The sequence below is a fragment of the Setaria viridis genome, chromosome 7 (genome assembly GCF_005286985.2).
Source record: "Setaria viridis chromosome 7, Setaria_viridis_v4.0, whole genome shotgun sequence".
In the NCBI taxonomy this organism is placed as follows: Eukaryota; Viridiplantae; Streptophyta; class Magnoliopsida; order Poales; family Poaceae; genus Setaria; species Setaria viridis.
The window spans coordinates 29305301-29325983 of NC_048269.2; the positions used below are offsets into that span (position 1 = coordinate 29305301).

Genomic DNA, 20683 nt, shown 5'->3' on the forward strand with positions numbered 1-20683 from the left:
ATCATGCACTATTTGAATGAAGCGTAGAATAGCCCAAGCTAAAAGTCTGGATAAGGCAAAATTGCACCTATGCAATTGATTTGGCACAGCATATCCTCAGCCATTACATTCATCAGTTTATATGTAATAGCAATCCAGGTGCAGCTTATCTTCCAAGCAATGACCGACAAACCAAATCTCTAATAAACTGAATCTAATAGTGAAACTAATCCACCAACAACTATCCTATCTCTTAGCTATCAGAACAAACTAAAAGGCCAACTAACAAACTCCTGATCTTCAGGATGCCACAGCCTTGAGCCCTTGCCTTCATGCCTTTCATGCTGTAACACGTTTCCAGTGGCGTTGATATACTGAAGGCAGAAGAAAGCACCCACAACAAGAGACACCAAAACACTGCAAAATGTGACGATAAGTGCTTGAAAAATAGTATAGCCTAGCGCCTTAATCCATGGAAAGAAATCAGGACCAGTTATGATACCTGGAAATGGGGTTGTCTGTTCACAAATTCGTATTGCACATACTATTACAAGACACAAAATCCAAAAGTGCACTCCTGGAACCTCTCTTTTCAAACTGAATGCTAGCTCAAGCCTTATTGACTCTAGCACTCTGGCTTTCAATACAAAGAACTTGACAAAGTTAACATGTGACTCAGAGCCTTCATAGTTTGTCAACAGAAGTTTCTTCAGGTGAATGTCACGGATATTGATAAGATTTCGGCATTTAGGACCCCACACATTTTTCTTCCCTTTCAATAATGTCTGAAAAGGTCAAACAGATATAAAAATAGTGACAACCTACTTTAGAACAAGTATTGATGCAGATGAACAATGAATTACAAGTGAGTTTACTCACACGAATGTTCAGCTTCTCCAAGCAGGGGAAACATCTCATGATGTTAAGAACCACATACAAACTAAGATTGGCATTCGACAAAGCTAAGACCTTCACTCTGCGCACCACCGCTGTCATGGTAACAAGGCGCAACCCCTGAATTAAGAACAAAATACAAAGATTGACGCCATGATGAAGCAAAGGAACATGAGATTCCTATGACGATAAAGTGCGAGGGAAAATACAAAGGTTGACACCATGATGAAGCAAAGTATTCAAAGAGACCTGAGGATTCCAATGAAGATGCAAGTGAGAACGAGACATGTACCTGAAAAACGGTGGTGCCAATCTGAAGTCTGGGATAGCCATCATAGAGGAGTCCCAAAATACCCAATTTTGGCGCGGAGATCACCAAGATGTTCATTACCTTGCCATATCTAAAATGAGCTTTCTGATTTAATCTCTCTAGGCAGGTAGCATCCTCAATGATGAGTTGCTGCAGGCTGAGATCGCTCGAGCCTGAACCTGATGCCACATCAATGCTTCTGATCGTAGGGGACACGATCCGGACACGAGAGTAGCCGTCATTGTAAGTTAGCATCAGGCTCTGCAGGACAGGGCAGCCAGCAAGCAAGGCTTGTAGAGAACTCTCCGAATGATGACTCTTGAAAGACCCAGTTCCTGGAGAAGTGGCAAGTGGACATTGATTCCATCCGGGAAACGGCAGACACGGAATGCGGCAATGCGAGAGAGCGAGAGAAGCTGAGTGCCGATGTGGGCGGCGGCGGAGGATTCCCCCGATCCCGACACGGGATCTCGTGGCCGAAGAGGAGCTCCTGGAGGTTGTCGAGGGCAAGGGAGAGGAGCCACTCGCCCAGGGTCGCGGCGGAGAGGTTTCTCAGCTCCTCCTCGTAGTAGTAGCAGGGCACGGGGGTGGAGAAGCGGCGGCCGGGCCCCGATGCGAGGAGAGGATGTGGGGGATCACACCGAGGGGGATGGGATGGAAGTGGAGGCCCAAGTTGAGGGGAGCGGAGAGCCACATGCGGCGCCACCGGGAGGAGAGGACCTGCGTGCGGGCGCCGTCCTTGGTGGGGAGGCGGGAGACGATGTCGCCGAGGACGGCGTCGGGAAGGTCGCTGATGTGGTCCAGGCCTTGCTCTTCCTCTCCTTGTGCTCGCAGTCTCCCCTTCCCCTTCCCCTTGGCTCCGGCGACCATCCCCACGGCGGAGCTAGAACGGCGGCGCGGCGGCCGCCGGATGGTAGCGGTGGGCATTGGCGAATTGGAACGGGCACCTCCGCACCTGTTGGGTTTCTTTTTTTCAAACGAAGAAGAAGTCGTTGTGATTTTTTTTTTTTTGAGACTGAGAAGAAGTGGTGTGTGGCGTGCGTGGTCTGCGCGCACGCTAGGTTGATAGGCCCGGCCCAGGAGGAGGCCACTCCTTGGGCTGGGTGGGCAGCCCGCGCGATCAACGGACTGCGCCAGTACAGCCAGAGCGGGTATCCTATATATCTTGCGAAATCTTTTTTCTTCTAGAAATTCCACTATTTGAGATTCATGTGTGCATCCTCATCCGTCCGATGCATTTCCTTCTCTCTTAACCCTCTTCTCTACTCGAGCCGCCGCCATCCACCTGCGCTTTGCCGTCCGACCGCTGCCGCCCCGGCCAGGAGCTCCACCGCTGGGCCGCTGCTGCCCCGGCCGAGGACCGCCGCCGCCGGCCCCCGCGGCAGCGTGCTCCGACGCTGCTCCGCGCGCCTCCCGCTGCTGCGCTGCCATCCCCCCGCAGTCGCGGGTGCTGCCGCGCTGGGGTGGCCGCGGGGGCGGTGGCCAGGTGCCCGCGCCGGCCGCCGCAGCCCGCCGACCTCGCCACGCGCCACCCCAGCCACGCCCGCCACCGCTACCCCTCGCCGCCCCTGTGCTGGAGAAGAAGGCTGCAGTTTTTGTTTTTCAAAATATTGAGTTAGGTTTAGCAGACGTAATTCTCTCGAAATGTTGAAATAGCACATAAAAAATGTTGGAGATAAATACTTTTTAAAATGTTGAGGTGCTTTAAAAAATGTTGATCCTACTATTTGTAATATTGATCTTATTTTTAGAAAATGTTGGGTCTATTTTTGAAAATGTTAAATATAGATGTTTACTTAATAGTTTTAAAGTTACGTGTCTTAGAGCAACTTCAAAAACTCGCTTAAAATTATCCCAAAACAAACTTACCTTCCAACAGCTCCTCCATCTTCCCGTAAAAATGCACGGACGCTAAAAACAAATCCATATCCCCCGCATAATCCTTCCTCAATCTCGGAATTTCCTGTGGCTCTAGCCTCCTTCCCACTTCTCCTCCTCCTTCCCTGTTCTCCGCTCCGGTGTGGCGATGAGCACTCAGGCGAGTGTGATGATGATCCTGGACCTGATGGGAGGGTGGACGAACAGGTGGCCATCCAAGTCTCCCATGCTGGCACCGGCGAGCGGCGTGTTGAACGGGCGCGGCGACGGCGGGTCGTCGTCGTTGATGCTCCCGCCGTCGGGCGGGGCGATAAACTGCGGGAAGCCGCCGCTGTCGTCATCCGGCGCCGGGCAGAAGCACAGGTGCCATGAGCACGCGCACTCGGAGAACATCGCTGGCAGGGCCAACGGCGGGCGATGCCACGGCTCCAAGCACATGTAATTAATCGAATCTGTTGTTGCTGTTGGTGCTTGATTCTTACCGAATGAATCAATCGATTGAGCAACTAAATCTTGTGAAATTGAGCAGGAAGCACAGGGTGAAGCGCACGATCCGCATGCCGGCGATAAGCCCGAAGGTTGCGGACATCCCCGCCGACGAGGATGAAGACGAGATGGCGGCAGGTGGCAGCGAGGATGACGAGTCGAAGGAGGAGCTCGCTCTGTTTCGGTTCTTCTTCGGCAGGAGGAATAAGAAGAAAGAATGAGACGGGGAGAGAGCATGGAGGCGTCGGGCTAGGCCCAATTACGATAACGTGGCCTGTTTTAAAATATTAGGAGCCAGTTATTAGCGATCTGCTGTGAATTAATATGTTTTTTTAAAAAAAGATTTTGAAAGAGTCTCCTATACATAATTTTAGGGAAAAACTTTTTAGAGTACTTTTGAGTTGCTCTTAACCAACTTCAACAAATTGTATAGGAGCCCCCAAACCAGAGGCCTTGAAACCGCTCGGCCCCAACCGGCAACGTCAGTGTGTGACATGACGGGCGCCCGCGACGATGCTCGCGCTCGATCGCCAAGTCCTAGGAATTTTTCGTTAGGTATTTGACCAAATACCCGGCCGGCGGTTTTACGGCGAGGCGATGTCATGATCGACCGCCATGGACACTGCCCCAAATTTCGATATGGACACCGGCACACCTCCATGGACACTGCCCCAAAGATTGCCTTTCGCCGGCAAGAAAGCTCGATATTCCCAGGTAATAGCGGCAATCTTGTATCCGGTGGCTCCGACGAAATAAACAACCCCAGAAATTGCAGTAAAAGATGCGCAGAATAAGACTCCTAATCTATCTCAATACAAGATAATCCAGTACAGTACGTGATAATCCACGCAAAGTGCAAACTTGACAAAGCTGTCGCGGCGTCCGTCTATCGCGCCGGCAGCGAAGGCGTGAGCGCGAAGGTGTAGGGCGATGCGAGCATGGACTGAATGTCACGAGCCCAAAAATAATATGACGGAAAAAAAAAATGAATTCCGACCTGCCGGATTCGAACCAGCGACCTAAGGATTTCACTGCAACGACTACAGTCCTCCGCTCTACCAACTGAGCTAAGGTCGGGTTGCGCTTATTGTCTCATACATTCTATAAATTTGGTTCTCTCCTGCCAAAATCCATGCTTAGTCAACATCTTTTTGGTTGTTGGCACACTTCAAATTCAGTGGTTGACGTTTTGCAGGGTGCAAAAGCGTGCAATATCTTTTGTCCGCATAAAGTTCGATGCACCGAAAGAAGATTATCCGTGCATCAGTCAAACAACAAAACGCACATATAGTGACGGACGCATTCGCGCGAGCAAGGCCGCACTTCGTACAACGAGCGGGGAGGCCGCCGGCGAGCCTGCCCGGGTAGGCGCACCACGGCCCGCGGGCGGAACGCCGCGCGCCATGTATTGCCTCATCCTCTCTGCTGCTGCATGCACCCGCGCACGCGGCTGCGACCTGCGACTGCGATCGTGAACGCGCAGCCCGGCGGCGAGAGAGGCGGGCGCGCCGACACGCGACGCGTGCTAGGCCTCGGCCGGACGGAGTCCCCAGCCTGCCGACACGGGGACTCGGGGTCCCGGTCGCACCACACGCAGCCACGCACGTCGCCACGGCCGGACAGAACCGTGAACCGTCAGTCCCATGCGCCCGGCATCCTCCGATGATCGGATCCTGCACCTGCACGCACATGCCGCCGCGCCCAGCCATGCCCCGCTCTCCCCGCCCGTGACTCCGTGAGGCGCCCGGTTAAGCAATACGTACGCCACCGCGTGCACCGCCGCCTTCGCGTCGCACCCGCAGCGCCTGAGGCCTGACACGAGGACACCCGTCACCCGTGCCCCGTCCCGGCGCTCCACGCGTTCCCGGCGGGCCACCCCTGCAGCTCGTGTATAAAACTGCGACGCCACTCGCAGGGCTCATGCAAGACGCAATCGCTATCCATAACACAGTTACTGGACAGGGAACACTACAGCAACGATGGCGAAGGCTCTGAAGCTCGTCGTTCTCATGCTGGTGGCGGCGCTCCTGCTGCTAGGCCCATGCGACGGCAGGGAGCTGAAGGATAGCGCCGCGGCGTCGCGCGCTGCTGGTGGTGGTAGCAGCGGCGAGGGGAAGGCTACGGGGTTGCCGCTGATCCCGCAGCTGCCGCCGATCCCGCAGCTGCCGCCCGTGTCCCCGGTACTGCCGCTCCCGCCCGTCGTTCCTGGCCTCCCTCCGGCTCGCAAGTCCGACAGCAAGTCTCCGTGACCGCGTGCGGCCTTTAGCTCCGGCCTCCGGGTTCGTGCTCGTCCCCGGACCCCTGCTCACGAGCAGAACAAGTTTCCATGTTCAGCTGTTCGTGTCACGTACTGATACCCGTGCTTACACGCATGCAGCTCCAGCTCTCGTGTTTGTAGCCAGTTTTGTCTTGTTTGATGATGTAGCAAACCACGCGTCAGAGTTTGTGCCTTTGGCTTTGTTTCTGAGGTAATCAGAGCATGTAGCACCTAAAATCCGAGGGCGTTTTGTTGATGTCCATCGGTCCATGCACCTTAATCGATGTGTTTTTGTTTCTGACGCTTCCGTTGATGCGCTATTCCGTTGTAACCGCAAAGCACTCATCAGTAATAACTAATAACCATGCACAAACGAACAGTTCGAGCTCCAAATAATCCTGTAGGATGGCGATATCACAAAGCCCTTGCGAACTGGTATAACCGCAACATGCAACGTCACTGGCAAATTGACATGCTGGACTTGTACAAATCATACAGAGTTCTGGATTCCGTTTGTGCTTGCACAGAACGTGCATCATACTGGATTTGCAAAAACCATACAGCACAGGCAACATAAACATACCAAATAAAGTCTCAATACCACCAAACAACCAATACAGACATAGCAGAATCGAGCTTGAAAAATTTCATGGTACAGATGCCCCCCCACAAGTTTTTAGTCTGTAATTCACATTACTTTTTACAACTGTTCCTGCTCATCTATGGCACACTAAGTGTCCCCATCACCCGTTTGCTCTCTGCATCTTGACCTTGGAAGTTAGTTTTAAGTTAGGTCGTCCTCGTCCAAGGAATCCTCGCCATCATCAGCTGCTTTCTTGATGGCCTGCAGATCACCTGTAGGTAGTTGCCGTGCAAGCCTAATTACCTGCAATTGATGTACACAACCAAATGTTGCCATGAATCCCAAGCAAAGACAAGTACTAATCAAGTAAACAATCAACGAAGATAGAATGCAAACTGTTAAGACTCTTAGAATATGAAACAATAGATGATCATGTGGTAAGACAAGCGCGTAACAGAATACAGGTAGTCGTTTTCTCCATGATATCAATGGATTCAAGGCTTGTTATGTACACGGATATAAGAAATAACGGGTTCTACCAACAAATTCGTTGGCACCTTGTTCACCATTTTACAGACATGCAACAGAAGAGGCCAACTTTGATATAACCATTTAAACAGTATAGCATTGCCAGTACAATTAAGGGATGCATGGCCTGGCTTTTATAGAGAAGATGAAAAGAATTACCACATGGTCAAGGTGATTGAAGGCACTTGATTGAGCAAGACGTTTGATTTCTTCAGCATCACCTTCCTCATAAGCAGATAATAGTTTCATCGCACATCGATTCTGGTCGCTGTTGAGGAAGGCTTGAACCCTGCAATGTGGCAGAAAAGGAAAAAAATGAAATGAAATCCTTTGCCATTAACGATTTAATGGAAAACCAAACATAACCGATGGCACAAATACTATTTACAATTTTTTCATCAGTGATAGTAGCTACCACCAATGTACAACTTACTCTGAGCAGTCATTGTAGCATTTCTGAGCTTGCTGAAAATCATGTGCATAAAGATAGATGATGATCGCACTCAGATAAGCCTGTATACAAGAAACAACTTTTTAATCAGACATGATTTATGTTCGAGACATCACAGACAAAGTTGCATGATACACATATCATGTCCTAATATCTAATATTCTCAGTTCTGTAATAAGCATGTAGTCTCCGAATAATTAAGTAAGCACATTTTAGTTAAATAAAAAAAGAATATTACCTTGCATTGGCTGTTGATGGCATTGCACTTATCAGCAGCTGAACCAAGTCTTAAAAAGAAAGCAGCAGCATCTGAATACCTGTCAGATAGCCAAAAATGGGGATAATTGTAAAGTTAAGTGCAATGCTAAAATTATCCTCATGCAAATCTATCAGTTATATTTACTGAGTGGGATTGGGAAAGTGTGCAAGCCCCTATTATATCCATCATTAGGTGGGAAATAAAGATCAAATCCTAGTTTACTAAAGTTTCTAGGTGTTAGCTTTAGAATAAAATTCCAGAAGGTGTCAGTCCCTTAATGTAATTTCAAAACATCTTCTGTTCTGTCTTTCAATATATAAAAAGTTCATTTGCTTCACATGTAAGAACAAGGAAGATCAAAAGGTTCCAAGGAGAAATATGAATGAGATACCATATAGATGTGAAGGAGAGGCTACAGTGTGAAATTTAAATAAGCAGGCATTAAGGTTGTCTTAACTCCGCCTATGTTGTCTCAACATAGCAGGCCCCAAGCCCTGGTAAAGGAGGAGGGTTGTGATAGGCTTGGCGAGCCAACGTTAAACCTAGCCATTCTAATGGAGATGAAACCCAAGTTGTTGTAGGCATTAAGGTTGTCTTACTTCTCCATCTTAATGTACAAAGCTGCAGCAGCACGATACAAGTCAAAGGCCATCTGTTCCTTCCCATCTTCTTCTAGAACTGAGCAAGCCTCATCATACATTTTAATAGCTTCTTCTGGAGATTTCTCCTCCAAGGCACTGATTTCATAATATTATGTTTAGAACATAAGCTTCCACATTGTTCACAGTGATAAGACGTGTTATTCAAACTTACCTGGCACCCTTTGCTAGAGCATCAGAGGCAGGTTGTGGCCTTCCACATTCACGGTATAATTCTGAAGCTCTGCGATAGAAATCAGATACTTCATTCCAGCGTCCTAGCTCCTTTGCTAAAGCAGCAGCAGATTCCATATGCTTAGCGGCATCCCATGGTCTATGAAATTAGTTAAGGATAGTGATGTGAATGGAAGTAAGAAAACATTAGACAGCAGAGAAATTTCCAAAGGATACGAGGAGATCATTTCTTGTCCTTTCGAGGCCTTCTCAAATGCATCTTTTGCTTTCTCATTGTCCTTTCTGAATCTATACGCGATGGCTTTAAAAAGAAATGAATTTCACTTGTGTGCTCCACAATGAACAAAACGATAGCAAGAAAACAAGAAGGATGGAAAACAAAGTCACCGACCAGCTTGCTCATACAAGGAAGTAGCGCTTTTCCAATCAGCATTCCACCTTGTAAAACTCAATTTTGTTCTGCAAAAAAAGAGTATATTCAAGAAAAAAATGAGGGAACATGCTTTATACAGACTCCATTGTAAGTTGATGAAACAGGAATTTTTTAGGTGGCACATTGACATAGTAATTGAAGTAAAAGCAGGAAAATGTAGCACAATCACAAACTCAAAGAAATAATTTTTCAATGGCAAAAATCTGACTATAGCGATTTATTGTCATGTACACGGAAATAAGATAAAACTCTGAACTTATTGAAGCTTATCTCTGACAACCACTTGGAAGCTTATCTCTGCCAACCGCCGACTACAGTGTCGGATTTCCCCACTATATGGATCGATACAAAATTGCCATTCAGGCAAGTCGGCAAAGCCCTGCCTGAAGCTTATCTCTGCCAACCACTTGGAGATCTGATCACCTGATCGACCCGAAACCAGCGGCATGACTTGGCATGAAGAGGTGAAACTCCGTGTAACAGCAGGACTAGATCCAGGTAGTTCCGGATCGCTCAACATACCTCCACACGAGAAATTGGCATGATCAGTAGAGAATTACAGACCGGTGGGTTCAAATTCGACGCGCGCAGGACCCAAACAGCTCTGATTACTCGACCGAAAACGAAATGAAATCCCCACTACACCCGAAACAGCAATCAGGTTGCTCGCGGATCAAAAGGCGCAGGAGAACTGAAAAGGAAAACAGCAGGTGGAACAGGAGAAGCGTAGGGCTCACAGCTTGTCGGCTTTGGTCATGAGCCTGTCGGGGTCGGAAGAGCTCGCCATGGTCGGGACCGCCGCCGCCTCGTCTTCTTCGCCGCAGCGCTGCCCAGATTCCCACGCCTTGTTGGTTGCTGGTTCGAGCAGTTGAGCTCGGGTGGGACAGCTGCCGTTCGCTGGATGAGGACGAGGGATCTGGCACCTCGTTGAGATTCGCGCAGTGTGTCGATCCAATCCCACATCACATCGCGCGGTCGGATGGTTGGGCCCTTGGGGAGAACCGGCCCAGTAAAAGTACCCACAGCCCCGCCGCCCAAAAGGCCTCCTAAATCCACATCAACAACAACATCCAAAGCCCATAGCTCACTGGGCTAAAGGCACTGAACCGAGCGTGTGGGCCCTGACCGCTTGAACCAAACGCCACGCGCGCGCGCCGGCACCAGAGCAGAGCACGGGCCCTGCCGGCGGCCGCCGCACGCGCGCGTCGCCGAAGCGACCGCACATTGGCACGGGCGCACGGCGAGCAGATCGCTCTCGTGCGGCGAGGTCCGTCCACGCGCGTGCGTCCCCTCCCCAGGCACCCACGCCGCGGCCGCAGACCGGCTGCGGCGAGCAGGCTGCACCGCGCACGAGTTCTGCTTCTGCATCAAGCCCCGCCGCCCCGCCCCGCCCGTGCGCCGGCTGCCTGACCATGCGTGCAGCTGCACGCGGATTCCCAGCGCACGGATCTGACGGCCGGACGAGGACAGTTGGTGGATGGAGCCAGTGACTCCGAGACGCCGGTGGTGGTCACCGAACCTGGCACGCAGGCACCGGCCCGGCACGCACACATGCGCGATCAGATCATGCGCTCTGAATTCCGATGGGCTTCTGACCGCACCGGGCGGCCTTTGCACGAGACCTTGGCGCCCTAGCTAGTTACCTAAGCTATAGGCCCTATGTTATTTATCGCTGCCTAGCTGCTTGCATCTCCTCTGGCGTTGGGTTACGAAAGCAGCGACATGGCGGTGACTGCCTCCTTTGTTGCCTTCCTGCGCCTGCCGTGTCCGGCCCTCGCCATGCCGCCGGCCGGGCGTCGGCGTGCGCTGCGTGCATGGGCGCGTTGTGGACGGTCCCTTCCCCCCCTCCTTCCATGACACATCTGGTGCGTATATTTTTCCCCTCCATGCTTTCGCGCGCATCGCGTCGCGTGTTTTGCGGGGGGAGAGCGGAGAGAAAAAACAGATCGGATCGGAGGGGAGATTGGCTTCTTTGGTCGCGCCTTGCTTCGCCATCCTCGACTGCTGCTTATGGTTCCGGGGGTCTTTTCACCAACAGTGCGTGCATGGGCCGTTGGTCGCGTTAGGTGCCTTGCCTTGCCTAGGTGGCTTCCTCACTCGCTCACTCCTTTGCATTGTCGCAAGCTTACGTGCATACTGATTTACTCTGAACCTGATTTCAATGCAGTTCACTTTCATGGCCCCTGTGCAGAAAGCTACTGATAGCTAGTGAACAAACAACTACACGCCTTGGTACTTTGCAGAAGCAACATGTTCAGTCTTAAGGTTGAGGGGTTAGCCTCCTTTTTTGCACGTAAAGTTTGAGCCATTCCCTGGTAAGGTAGGTGAGACGATTGGCCAGATGGGCGCTGCATAAAACCTGTAAACATGCACGCTTCCGTCAGAGACCCCAGATAGTACATGGTGTGGTCAGTGGATGACAGTCCAAGCAAGAAACTCCACGGCCGGTGAAAGATAAGGATATAGCTAGGTACAGTCGCCCAGCCCTGCCATGACGCAAAAGCTTGTGGAAATCAGATGGCATATATACTATCCAGGGCCAAAGGGTTGGTGGGTCGAACAGCACAGACCAGGCCATCAGGGTCATCCAGAAAGCTCTCATGCTCCCCCATTTCTATAGGCTAGTACTACCCTAAGCCTAGGGCTGGACCAGTCAGGCACGCAAGCAGCGATCGGTTCATAAGAGGCGGTGGCGGCCATGGAGGGAGCCAAGTAGAAGACAGGCACCATCACACACGTACGGTACGCACTGCAAGGAATAAACATGGCTCTCTCTCAGCCGCTGCGTTTAGTTGCGCTTCTAATGGGTCGTTCTTGTTCAGAATCAGATTCTTGTTTCTTAGACGCATTGTGTGTCTTGCTGTTAGGAATCCGGTGAACAGGTTCGTCAAGAGCTCACATGGAAGATGGCGGTGTTCCAAGGAGGTCTACTCCCCCTACCCGCAGAAGCAGATCTGCTGAGTTCCACAATTTTTCAGAAAGGGTATGTTGCTAGCATGTATATACATCGATCCATCATGACCAGTTTATCAGCATTTGGTGTTCCTGATATTCTTTGTCTGAAACGTTTGTAGAGGAGAAGGGATAGGATCAATGAGAAGCTGAAGGCACTACAGGAGCTCCTTCCAAATTGCACCAAGGTAATATGGGTTGCGTCTGATCTCACCATTTCTCTTCTGAATGTTTTCGGTCTGATCTCAGAATAACTTGTTCAGACCGACAAAGTGTCCATGCTAGATGAAGCGATCGACTACCTTAAATCACTTCAGCTACAACTTCAGGTACTGAATGGCATCATATCATATGCACAAGTTGATTACAGTGGACATCATCGTTCTTATTTTCCTCTTATGCATCCTTTGCTGTTTTATTTAGTTAGCATGCAGATCTGCTTCAGATAGCCCTAATCTGAACATATAAACTGTGCAATGCAAGTTCACTGTTATATTTGAACACAGATGCTGGTCATGGGGAAGGGAATGGCACCGGTGGTTCCTCCTGAGCTGCAGCAATACATGCACTACATCACGGCTGATCCTGCCCATATGCCACCATTGCGCCCTTCCGGCCAGCAGCCACGGCCATTTCAGTTAACTCAAGCCAACCCACAGCGACAATCTAACGTCGAGTCAGACTTCTTGAGCCAGATGCAGAACTTGCACCCTTCTGAGCCGCCTCAGAACTTCCTCAGGCCACCAAAATTACAACTCTATACCCCGGTAAGAGGTTCAAGCTTCATGTATGCCACTGTTAATTTTAGCTTTTTTTATCTGGTTTATCGTGTTGCGAGTTTGTGGGTGTTTCCTAGATTATTCCATGCCTTTATAGGTTTTTTGCCTTTGGAAAAAGTAGTAGTTTTATGCTGCTTGATCAGGGATAGTTCAGGTGCTAAAACTGTCAGAACTTTACATGAACAGTACTAGCTACTCATCATGTCTCATGAGAGGATCGTCCCTGGTTCAGGAACAGAGGGGTGGCCTTGCTAGCACGAGTCACAACGGTGGCTGGATTCCTGAGAGGAGTTCCTCGTACAACTTCATGGAATGATGTGCTCCCTGATGACAAATTTGACTCCAGACTCATGCTGCCTTGTACTCTGAAGAGAGCTTTCAGTCTGGGACGTGCAGCGTTGTTCTCCTCGGAGGAGTTCCTGAATGTGTAGTAGTTAACTAGCTAGTCGTGTTTTTAATAAAAGCTGTGACTGTGATGTTGCCCATTTTCCTTTCTGAATCTCACCCTTGAATCCCCTTCATGTTGTGCTTCATGCAAAGCCTGATAGAACCTTTTTTGTGGTGTCTGTGTTTATCTATGCAACAATCTACTACTGTCAATGTTTTCTGACAGTCAGAGGAACATGGCTAGTTTAAATCCAGTGCATCAGCATAATTGCAGTTTCAGCATGCAATCACAAGGTTTTACACTCATATACGGTGCAATGGCCAAACTGGCATTCTTCTCTCCATGCACTCTTCAGAGAGAGTGTGTGTTCAGGGACATTCTTCTGCCCACCAATGAGCTGTTGCCGGCAATTCAAGAGACACATCTACTCCTGAGTCCTGGTTTTCGCATTATCATGTTTGATGTGATGGACGCTTTTGTTTGCATCCAATCCAGGGAGATGAATAATATATCCTTTCCCCCACAACTTGACCGAATCTTTCAGCTTCCATTCTTCTGCGTATGCAGGTATGTTGCTGCACTGAAAGTTAAGAGTCAAAAGCAGAACTTGTGGTACCACTTCAGGCCCATACCGTCAGGCAGCATGGGCATGACTGATTTCAATGAACCATTCCAAGGGCAAATGGCCAAAAACCAGCCCAAGTAGTAGCCTAGAATCTAGATCCAAAAAGGTTTTACTGATCCTGAACAAATCAACATTACAATTGCACACATGAACAGCCCAAATACATGACACTTTGATGGTCATGTACTCATGTGACACTAGACCTGATCAGCAGAGTTTGCCCTTTTCTAAATCGTATGATGATGCTACACACATTTCAATTCGCGTTTTGACACTGGCATCTAGTCTTCTCCGCAGACCTTGCTCATCTTTAGCAAGGTTGAAAGCACGCCGTCCATGTCAGGCCGGTCCGCCGGCTCGAACGCGGCGCACGACAGGGCAAGGCTCAGCACGTCCGCTGCCGTGGACAGGTCGCCCTCGGTGGCCACCTTCATGTCGGGGTCCAGGACGTCGAGCACGCCGTCGAGGCCCCTCGAGAGCGCGTTCTCCACGTACTGCTGCAGCGTCAGCGGCACGCCGTCCTCCTCGATCGTCCCGGTCGGCCTCCGCTTGGTGAAGAGCTCCATCATCAGGACGCCGAAGCTGAACACGTCTGCCTTTGGCGAGACCGTCCTCATGTACGCGAACTCTGCGTTACAGTATACAGAGAAAACATTTTTAGCAGACGTGTCACAGAACTTTCAGAGATAGCGAGCTGAAATGGTGCTAGAACGCCATGTAGATAGGATTACCTGGTGCCATGTACCCGACGGTGCCCCGGAACGCCGACGACGTCGCCGACTGCGCCGCGGCGGCACCGGCCGCCAGATGGACGCCCAGCATCCTCGCCGTGCCAAAGTCGCTGACACGCGCCTCCCAGTCGCCATCGAGCAGGACGTTCGACGGCTTGACGTCGCAGTGCACGATGGGGAAGTCGTACCCGCTGTGCAGGTACGCGAGCCCGTGCGCCACCGAGACGCACGCTCGCAGCCGCTCCGGGACCGTCCACCGCCGCGCGTCCCGGCGCGGCGGGCCGTGGATCGCGCCGTCGAGGTCGCCGTTGTCCATGTACTCGAGCACCAGCGCCTTGATCCTGCCGGGCTCGCACGCGTACCCGACCACGCGTGCCAGGTTCTTGTGCCGCAGCCGGCTCAGCGTCGTGAGCTCCGTGAGGAAGGACCTGTCGGACTTGGCCGGGAACTGCGCCAGGTTGAGCCGCTTCACGGCGACCACCTTGCCGTCGGGCTCGGCGAGGATGCCCTTGTAGACCGTGCTCAGGTTGCTGCTCCCGATGACGTTGCCTTCGTCGAACGAGCCGGTGGCCACCTCCAGCTCGCCGTAGGTGAACTTCCTCAGCTCCGGCACCACGAAGTTCTCCGAGAAACTGGCGGCACCGTTCGAGGCTACCTTCTTCTTCTTGTACCTCCGGTAGCCAAGGAGAAGAATCATCACGATCAGCGACAGCAACAGCACGGCGAGCACCAGCAGCACGACTAGGATCACGAGCCCTCTCCTTGAGAACCCCTGCTTTCCGGCGTGGTGGCATGGAGCGAGAAGCTTCCAGCCGCAGAGCCCGGGATTTCCCTGCAGGCTCGACATGCTCAGGTTCCGGAACACGCCGGCGTCCGGCACGGGCCCCTCGAGCTGGTTGGACGAGAGGTTCAGAGACCTCAGGCTCGTCAGGTTCGCCAGTGCCGCTGGTATGGCCCCGGTGAACGCGTTCCTAGACACGTCCAGCGTCTGTATGTGCTTCAGCGCGCCGATGTTGGAAGGGATCTCCCCGTCGATGTCGTTGCCGGAGATGTTCAGGCTTGTGAGGACGTCGAGCTGCGGGAAGAGGCCCGCCGGGAGTGCGCCGGTGAGGTTGTTGGCGGAGAGGTCGAGCGAGTAGAGGTTCTTGCATCCGGCGAGCGTCGCCGGGACACCGCCGGACAGCCGGTTGTTGGACAGGTCGATGGCCTGGACCATCGTGAGGCCGCCGATCTCCGGTGGTATCGGGCCCATGAACATGTTGCTCGACAGGTCGAGGTACATCTGCAGGGAGCTCATTTTCCCGATCACGGCGCCGGGGATGCCGCCGGTGAGGCGGTTGTGGGAGAGGTCCAGCGTGAGGAGCTGGTCGAGGCGGCCCAGCGCGGCGGGGACCGTGCCGTTGAGCGCGTTGTTCGACAGGTCAAGGTACGATAGAGACCGGAGGTTGGAGACGGCGTCGGGGATCGGGCCGGCGAACCTGTTCGACGCGGCGCTGAGGATGGTGAGGCTCCGCAGCTCGAAGATCCCGCCGGGCAACGCGCCGCTGAGGAGGTTCTGCTGCAGATCGAGCTGCTGGAGTGACGACAAGTTGGAGATGCTCGCCGGGACGCGCCCGGCGAAGCGGTTCTCCCCGAGCTCCAGGCCGATGAGCTTCGTCAGGTTGCCGATCTCCTCCAGTATCGCCCCAGACAGGGCGTTCCTTTGCAGCTGCAGCAACCCGAGCTCGCTAAGCCTGCCGACGCGAGGGCTCAGGCCGCCGGTGAAGCTGTTCCCGGCCAGGTTTAGCTTCCGGAGGTTGCCGCAGTCGAAAAGGTCCTCCGGTATGTCGCCGGAGAGCTTGTTGTCGCCCAACGACAAGAACGTGAGGCTTTGTAACTTGCCAAGCCCCGTAGGCAAGGGTCCCGAGAACTCGTTGGAACTCATGCTCGCGTTGGACAGCAACGTGCAGTTCGCTATGCTCGCCGGAACTGGGCCAGACAGCGAGTTGTTCTGAATGATTAGGTTCTGAAGATTCCGGAGTAGCCCAATGTTCTCCGGAAGAGGGCCGGACAGGGAATTGTAACTGAAGCTCAGGTATGTCAGGTTGGCGAGATTCGTCAGCGACGCCGGCACTCTTCCGGTGAGCCTGTTGATGTGGAGCCTCAGATCCCGAAGCGACCGTAGCTCGCCGAGCTCGGTCGGGATGGAGCCGGTGAGCTGGTTCATCGACAGCTGGAGCGACAGTAGCGACGCGCACCGCCCGAGTGAGCGCGGGATCTCCGACGACAGCGCGTTGTCGTACAAGCGCAGCGCCTCGAGGTTCGTGAGCTCCCCGAGCTCGCTCGGGATGGCGCCTATGAACCGGTTGCTGTACATGTTGAGGAGAGTTAGGTTCTTGCACCGGCCGAGCTCCGGTGGGATGGCGCCGGAGAAGCGGTTGTCAAACGTCTGGAGAGTCATGAGGTTCGTGAAGTTGCCGAGCACGCCAATCGAGCCGGAGAACTGGTTGCCGCTGAGGTCCAGCGTCTCCATCTGCGTGAGCTTCGCGAAGGATGGCGGCAGGTCGCCGTCGAGACCGTTGTTGAAGAGCACCAGAAACCTGAGGTTGGACAAATCGCCAATGCAGTCAGGAAGCGCGCCGGTGAGGTTGTTGTTCACCGCGCCGAACGCCCACATCGCCGAGCAGTTGCAGAGGCGGCCGGGGATGCCGCCGTGGAGCGTGTTGTTGCCGAGGTCCAGTAGCTGCAGGCTCCTCAGGTCGCCGAGCTCCGGCGGGATGCCGCCGGTGAAGTTGTTGTCGTACAGCACGAGCTGCTCGAGCTCGCCGAGGCGGCCGAGCTGCGGCGGCACGGCGCCGCTGAAGCGGTTCGATGTCAGGTCGAGGACCTGCAGCGTCGAGATGTTGCCGAGGAACGGCGTGAGCGTGCCCCGGAGCCTGGTCTCCAGGAGCTGGATGGACGTGACGTGGCCGGCGCCGTCGCAGGCCACGCCGGTCCAGTTGCAGTGCGCCGGGAAGGCGCCACCGGCACCGCCTGCCCGCACCGTCCAGTTGGACAGCGTGCCGAGCGGGTCGGCGGCAACGCCCTTCTTGAATTCCAGCAACGCCTCCAGATGCACGGACACCGACGCGTCAGGAACCGCGGCCGCCGCCGGCGCCGCCACTAACAGTGCCACAACTAATAACCCTGCAAGAACAAGTGGCAAGGTAGTGAAGCAAGTGTCCTTGCAGGACGACATGGCATATGCAATTCCACTCGGTTCAGCGCCCACATGTGTGTGATCGAGTATGAACTCTGAGGATCTTATAAAGACACAGGCTCTAGTCTGGAACACCCGCATCGGCAGTGAAGTGAAGTCAATGCGCTGCCGAGCGGCGTCAACTCGCAACGGAAGAGGATGGGTTGACTCGGGGTGTGGCGGGAATTATGCGAGGGGACTGGAGGACGAGGCGGGACCATGCGGTACGGACGACGGGACGAGGCGCTACAGACATGCCTGTATCGGAAATTCGGATACGGTTGCCGTGCCGACATGCGAGGTCGTGGCCTGGACGGCAATGGCTACCGGAAAAGCACCGAAAATTTCCTGCCAAACGTTCCGGCGTGCTGCGCGCCGCTTTCTCTATGGACTTCGGGGGTGTTTGGATACCCCGTGCTAAAGTTTAGCACATGTCACATCGAATGTTTGGATGCTAATTAGGAGTATTAAATATAGGCTAATTACAAAACTAATTGCACAGATGGAGTCTAATTCGCGAGACGAATCTATTAAGCCTAATTAGTCCATGATTTGACAATGTAGTGCTTTAGTAACCATTTGCTAATGATGAATTAATTAGGCTTAATAGATTCGTCTCGCGAAATAGCATAGGGGTTCTACAATTAGTTTTATAATTAGCTCTTGTTTAGTCCTCCTAATTAGCATCCGAACATCCGATGTGACACTGCTAAAGTTCATCTGTTCGTTGCGAGCTGCAGCAGTTCAGTTCAGTTCTCTCTGTTCATCTTTGTGTGTTTGAGGGGGTGTGAGTTCAGACTCCAGATCAGGCAAAGATGAGCATATGGGCGTCGCTGTCAGTTACGGACATTTTTCAGTGTCGGTGAAGTTTCAGGTTATTTCTTCAGTGTCTATCTGCGTGGATCAGCGGGAGGGAGGAATTGGAACTGGATAGTTTGCTGGCAGAAAACAGGATACATTGTCTCGGTAGGTCTCCTGCAGATTAAGGGGGTGTTTGGGAGGAGGGGATTAAATTTTAGTCCCCGTCACATCGAATGTTTGGATACTAATTAGGAGTATGAAACCTAGACTAATTACAAAACTAATTACACAACCTCTAGGCTAAATCGCGAGACGAATCTATTAAGCCTAATTAGTCCATAATTTGACAATGTAGTGCAACAGTAACCATTTGCTAATGATGGACTAATTAGGCTTAATAGATTCGTCTCGCGATTTAGCCTAAGGTTCTGCAATTAGTTTTGTAATTAGCTTATATTTAGTCCTCCTAATTAGTATCCAAACATCCGATATGACAGAGCTAAAGTTTAGCCCCTGGTATCAAACACCCCCTCCTTGCAAGCGAATACGTTTCTGATTGCGGCTTGTTAGCTGTCCTTGCTTTGTTGCAAAGTATGTTTCATTTTGACCTCCTTTTCCCTAAGAAACAATTTTATGGGTGTACAGCATGGAACGCAGTATATACTTCCTCCGTTACATCCGTTACAAACTATAGATCGTTTTGGGTTTTTTAGTTTATAAATATTATTATCTATACACGTATATACTATATCTAAGTGCATAGCAAAAACTACGCATAAAAAATTCAAAACGATCTACAATTTGGTACGGAGGGAGTTATAGTAGGCATGCATGCCGTCTGACTAGGCAAAATACGTCTTAGCCTGTTCGCTTCAGCTTATCAGCCGGCTTATCAACTACCGAACAGTATTTTTCTCTCACAACAAATCAGCCGTTTCAGCTTTTCAACCCGCTTATAAGTCCCATCCATCTAGATCGCCGGGTAGACACAAGCCATAGGCACGATGGATATGCAGTATCACTTGTTGGACCATTCAGAAGCTTGGCTAGAAACCAGGGCAATCGCCAAACTGGGCCCGTGGGGCAGTACCAACTTTCTTGCCGAGGGAAGGAATGTTAGCTGGCGCGCGTCCACCAATGAATGATGACTGATCACATGTATCTTCGTCATCAAAGCAGCAGATTACAGATTGCTAGTGCTACTTGGTAGTTCTTTTCTTACAAGCGACCGAGTTCAAATGAAAAGGATGGTGGAATCTGTTAGGGGGGAAACCCCTGTAGAAATGCAGTTCTGCTGAATACTGGTATTGCTTAATTTGGTTGGTGTAGGTCAAGTTGCATTGAGAAATGATTCTCCACACCATCGATTTCACCTTTTTCAGTTCTCACATAAACAAAGGCCTCGATTCAGCATATGGCAGCTGCCGAGCGGCGCCTGACAGATAATGCGAGCCGCAGCTAGTAGTGGAAGCAAAACACTAACGAAGTGGGAGTACTGAAGACGCACGAGCTGAAAACCCACTCAAATCACGGGGTAGAAGAGATATTCATACTAAACGAAGCGGAGTATCTTCAACCTCGCTCGAAGCGCGGGGCTGGTGCATGCTAGGAAACGGACAGGGCAGCAGCAAGGACCCGCGCACGCGGTGCCTACGTGGATTTCGTCTCCAGCGACGCCACGGCGCGGCGCGCCAGGGGACAAGGGGAATCGCTCGCTTTGACCTGCGCGCAGCCGCAAGTTGAGGTGCCCGTGGTGTGGGCGTATCAATGGTAGGCTAGAGATGAGGTGTGAGAAGCGGAGAACGCGCAGGGCCGCCGCATTGCCAACCGATCCCGGTGCCGGCCCGTGACGCCGACGCCGCGTGCCGGACGCCGAGGGAACGGCCAAAATCAACAGCAGGGAGTCCGGCTTCTATCGTGGCCCTGCAGCCGCACAGCCTGCACCTGTACCGGCGGTATGTGAAGGAGAAGAGATCCGTGGGAGGCGCACGGGAAACCACTGGCGGCCGCGGCGACGTGCGCCGGCTGTTGGAAGCATGGGGTTTGGTTTGGGACGCTGCCTGCCCTCACCGCCTGCAGGGGGCCACCGGTTTTGCGGTGCGGATCCAACGGACACGACCAGGAGTCCACGATCGCCGATGCCGGCCTGGCTCCGTCAGATCACAGGACCCGGCAGGTAAGCAAGGCAATCATCGGATCGTTCGGAAACCTGATGATTCGCTCTTGCGTGGTTTGGATTCCTTCACGACGGACGAACTGTCACACCCCTGGTGTTAATGATAGTTATTAATATTTAAAT

The 20683-nt window shown here is 52.2% G+C and overlaps 4 protein-coding genes and 1 non-coding gene across 6 annotated transcripts; 1 reads left to right on the forward strand and 4 right to left on the reverse strand.

The window, feature by feature from the left end:
• Positions 1-79: 79 nt before the first annotated feature.
• On the reverse strand, positions 80-2150 carry LOC117863138 (uncharacterized). Of its 2 annotated transcripts, XR_011898857.1 has the most exons (4): positions 1166-2150; positions 859-993; positions 482-764; positions 80-396 (listed from the first exon to the last, which is right to left on the reverse strand). XR_011898857.1 is itself a non-coding variant. In XM_072295390.1 (3 exons), exons 1-3 carry the CDS (start codon positions 1436-1438, stop codon positions 240-242), a joined length of 933 nt encoding a protein of 310 aa, XP_072151491.1. In that variant the 5' UTR covers positions 1439-2150; the 3' UTR covers positions 80-239. The 2 variants fall into 2 exon arrangements, 1 of the variants encoding a protein (XP_072151491.1); XM_072295390.1 differs by having other exon boundaries at positions 80-764.
• Positions 2151-4538: 2388 nt separating this feature from the next.
• Positions 4539-4624, reverse strand: TRNAY-GUA (transfer RNA tyrosine (anticodon GUA)). Its single transcript is given in 2 exon segments — positions 4539-4574; positions 4588-4624. It is a non-coding gene; the product is annotated as a tRNA-Tyr (tRNA).
• Positions 4625-6384: 1760 nt separating this feature from the next.
• Positions 6385-9789, reverse strand: LOC117865492 (gamma-soluble NSF attachment protein). Its single transcript, XM_034749708.2, has 9 exons — positions 9629-9789; positions 8850-8917; positions 8675-8759; positions 8439-8597; positions 8225-8362; positions 7605-7683; positions 7349-7428; positions 7075-7204; positions 6385-6690 (listed from the first exon to the last, which is right to left on the reverse strand). Exons 1-9 carry the CDS (start codon positions 9676-9678, stop codon positions 6589-6591), a joined length of 891 nt encoding a protein of 296 aa, XP_034605599.1. The 5' UTR covers positions 9679-9789; the 3' UTR covers positions 6385-6588.
• Positions 9790-11264: 1475 nt separating this feature from the next.
• Positions 11265-13263, forward strand: LOC117865668 (transcription factor PIF1). Its single transcript, XM_034749895.2, has 6 exons — positions 11265-11633; positions 11759-11874; positions 11966-12031; positions 12107-12172; positions 12350-12610; positions 12855-13263. Exons 2-6 carry the CDS (start codon positions 11791-11793, stop codon positions 12936-12938), a joined length of 561 nt encoding a protein of 186 aa, XP_034605786.1. The 5' UTR covers positions 11265-11633; positions 11759-11790; the 3' UTR covers positions 12939-13263.
• Positions 13264-13728: 465 nt separating this feature from the next.
• On the reverse strand, positions 13729-17746 carry LOC117865667 (uncharacterized). The gene is made up of 2 exons (XM_034749893.2): positions 14367-17746; positions 13729-14263 (listed from the first exon to the last, which is right to left on the reverse strand). The coding sequence occupies exons 1-2, from the start codon at positions 17683-17685 to the stop codon at positions 13917-13919; spliced, it is 3666 nt and encodes a 1221-aa protein (XP_034605784.1). The 5' UTR covers positions 17686-17746; the 3' UTR covers positions 13729-13916.
• Between the last annotated feature and the right edge of the window lie 2937 nt (positions 17747-20683).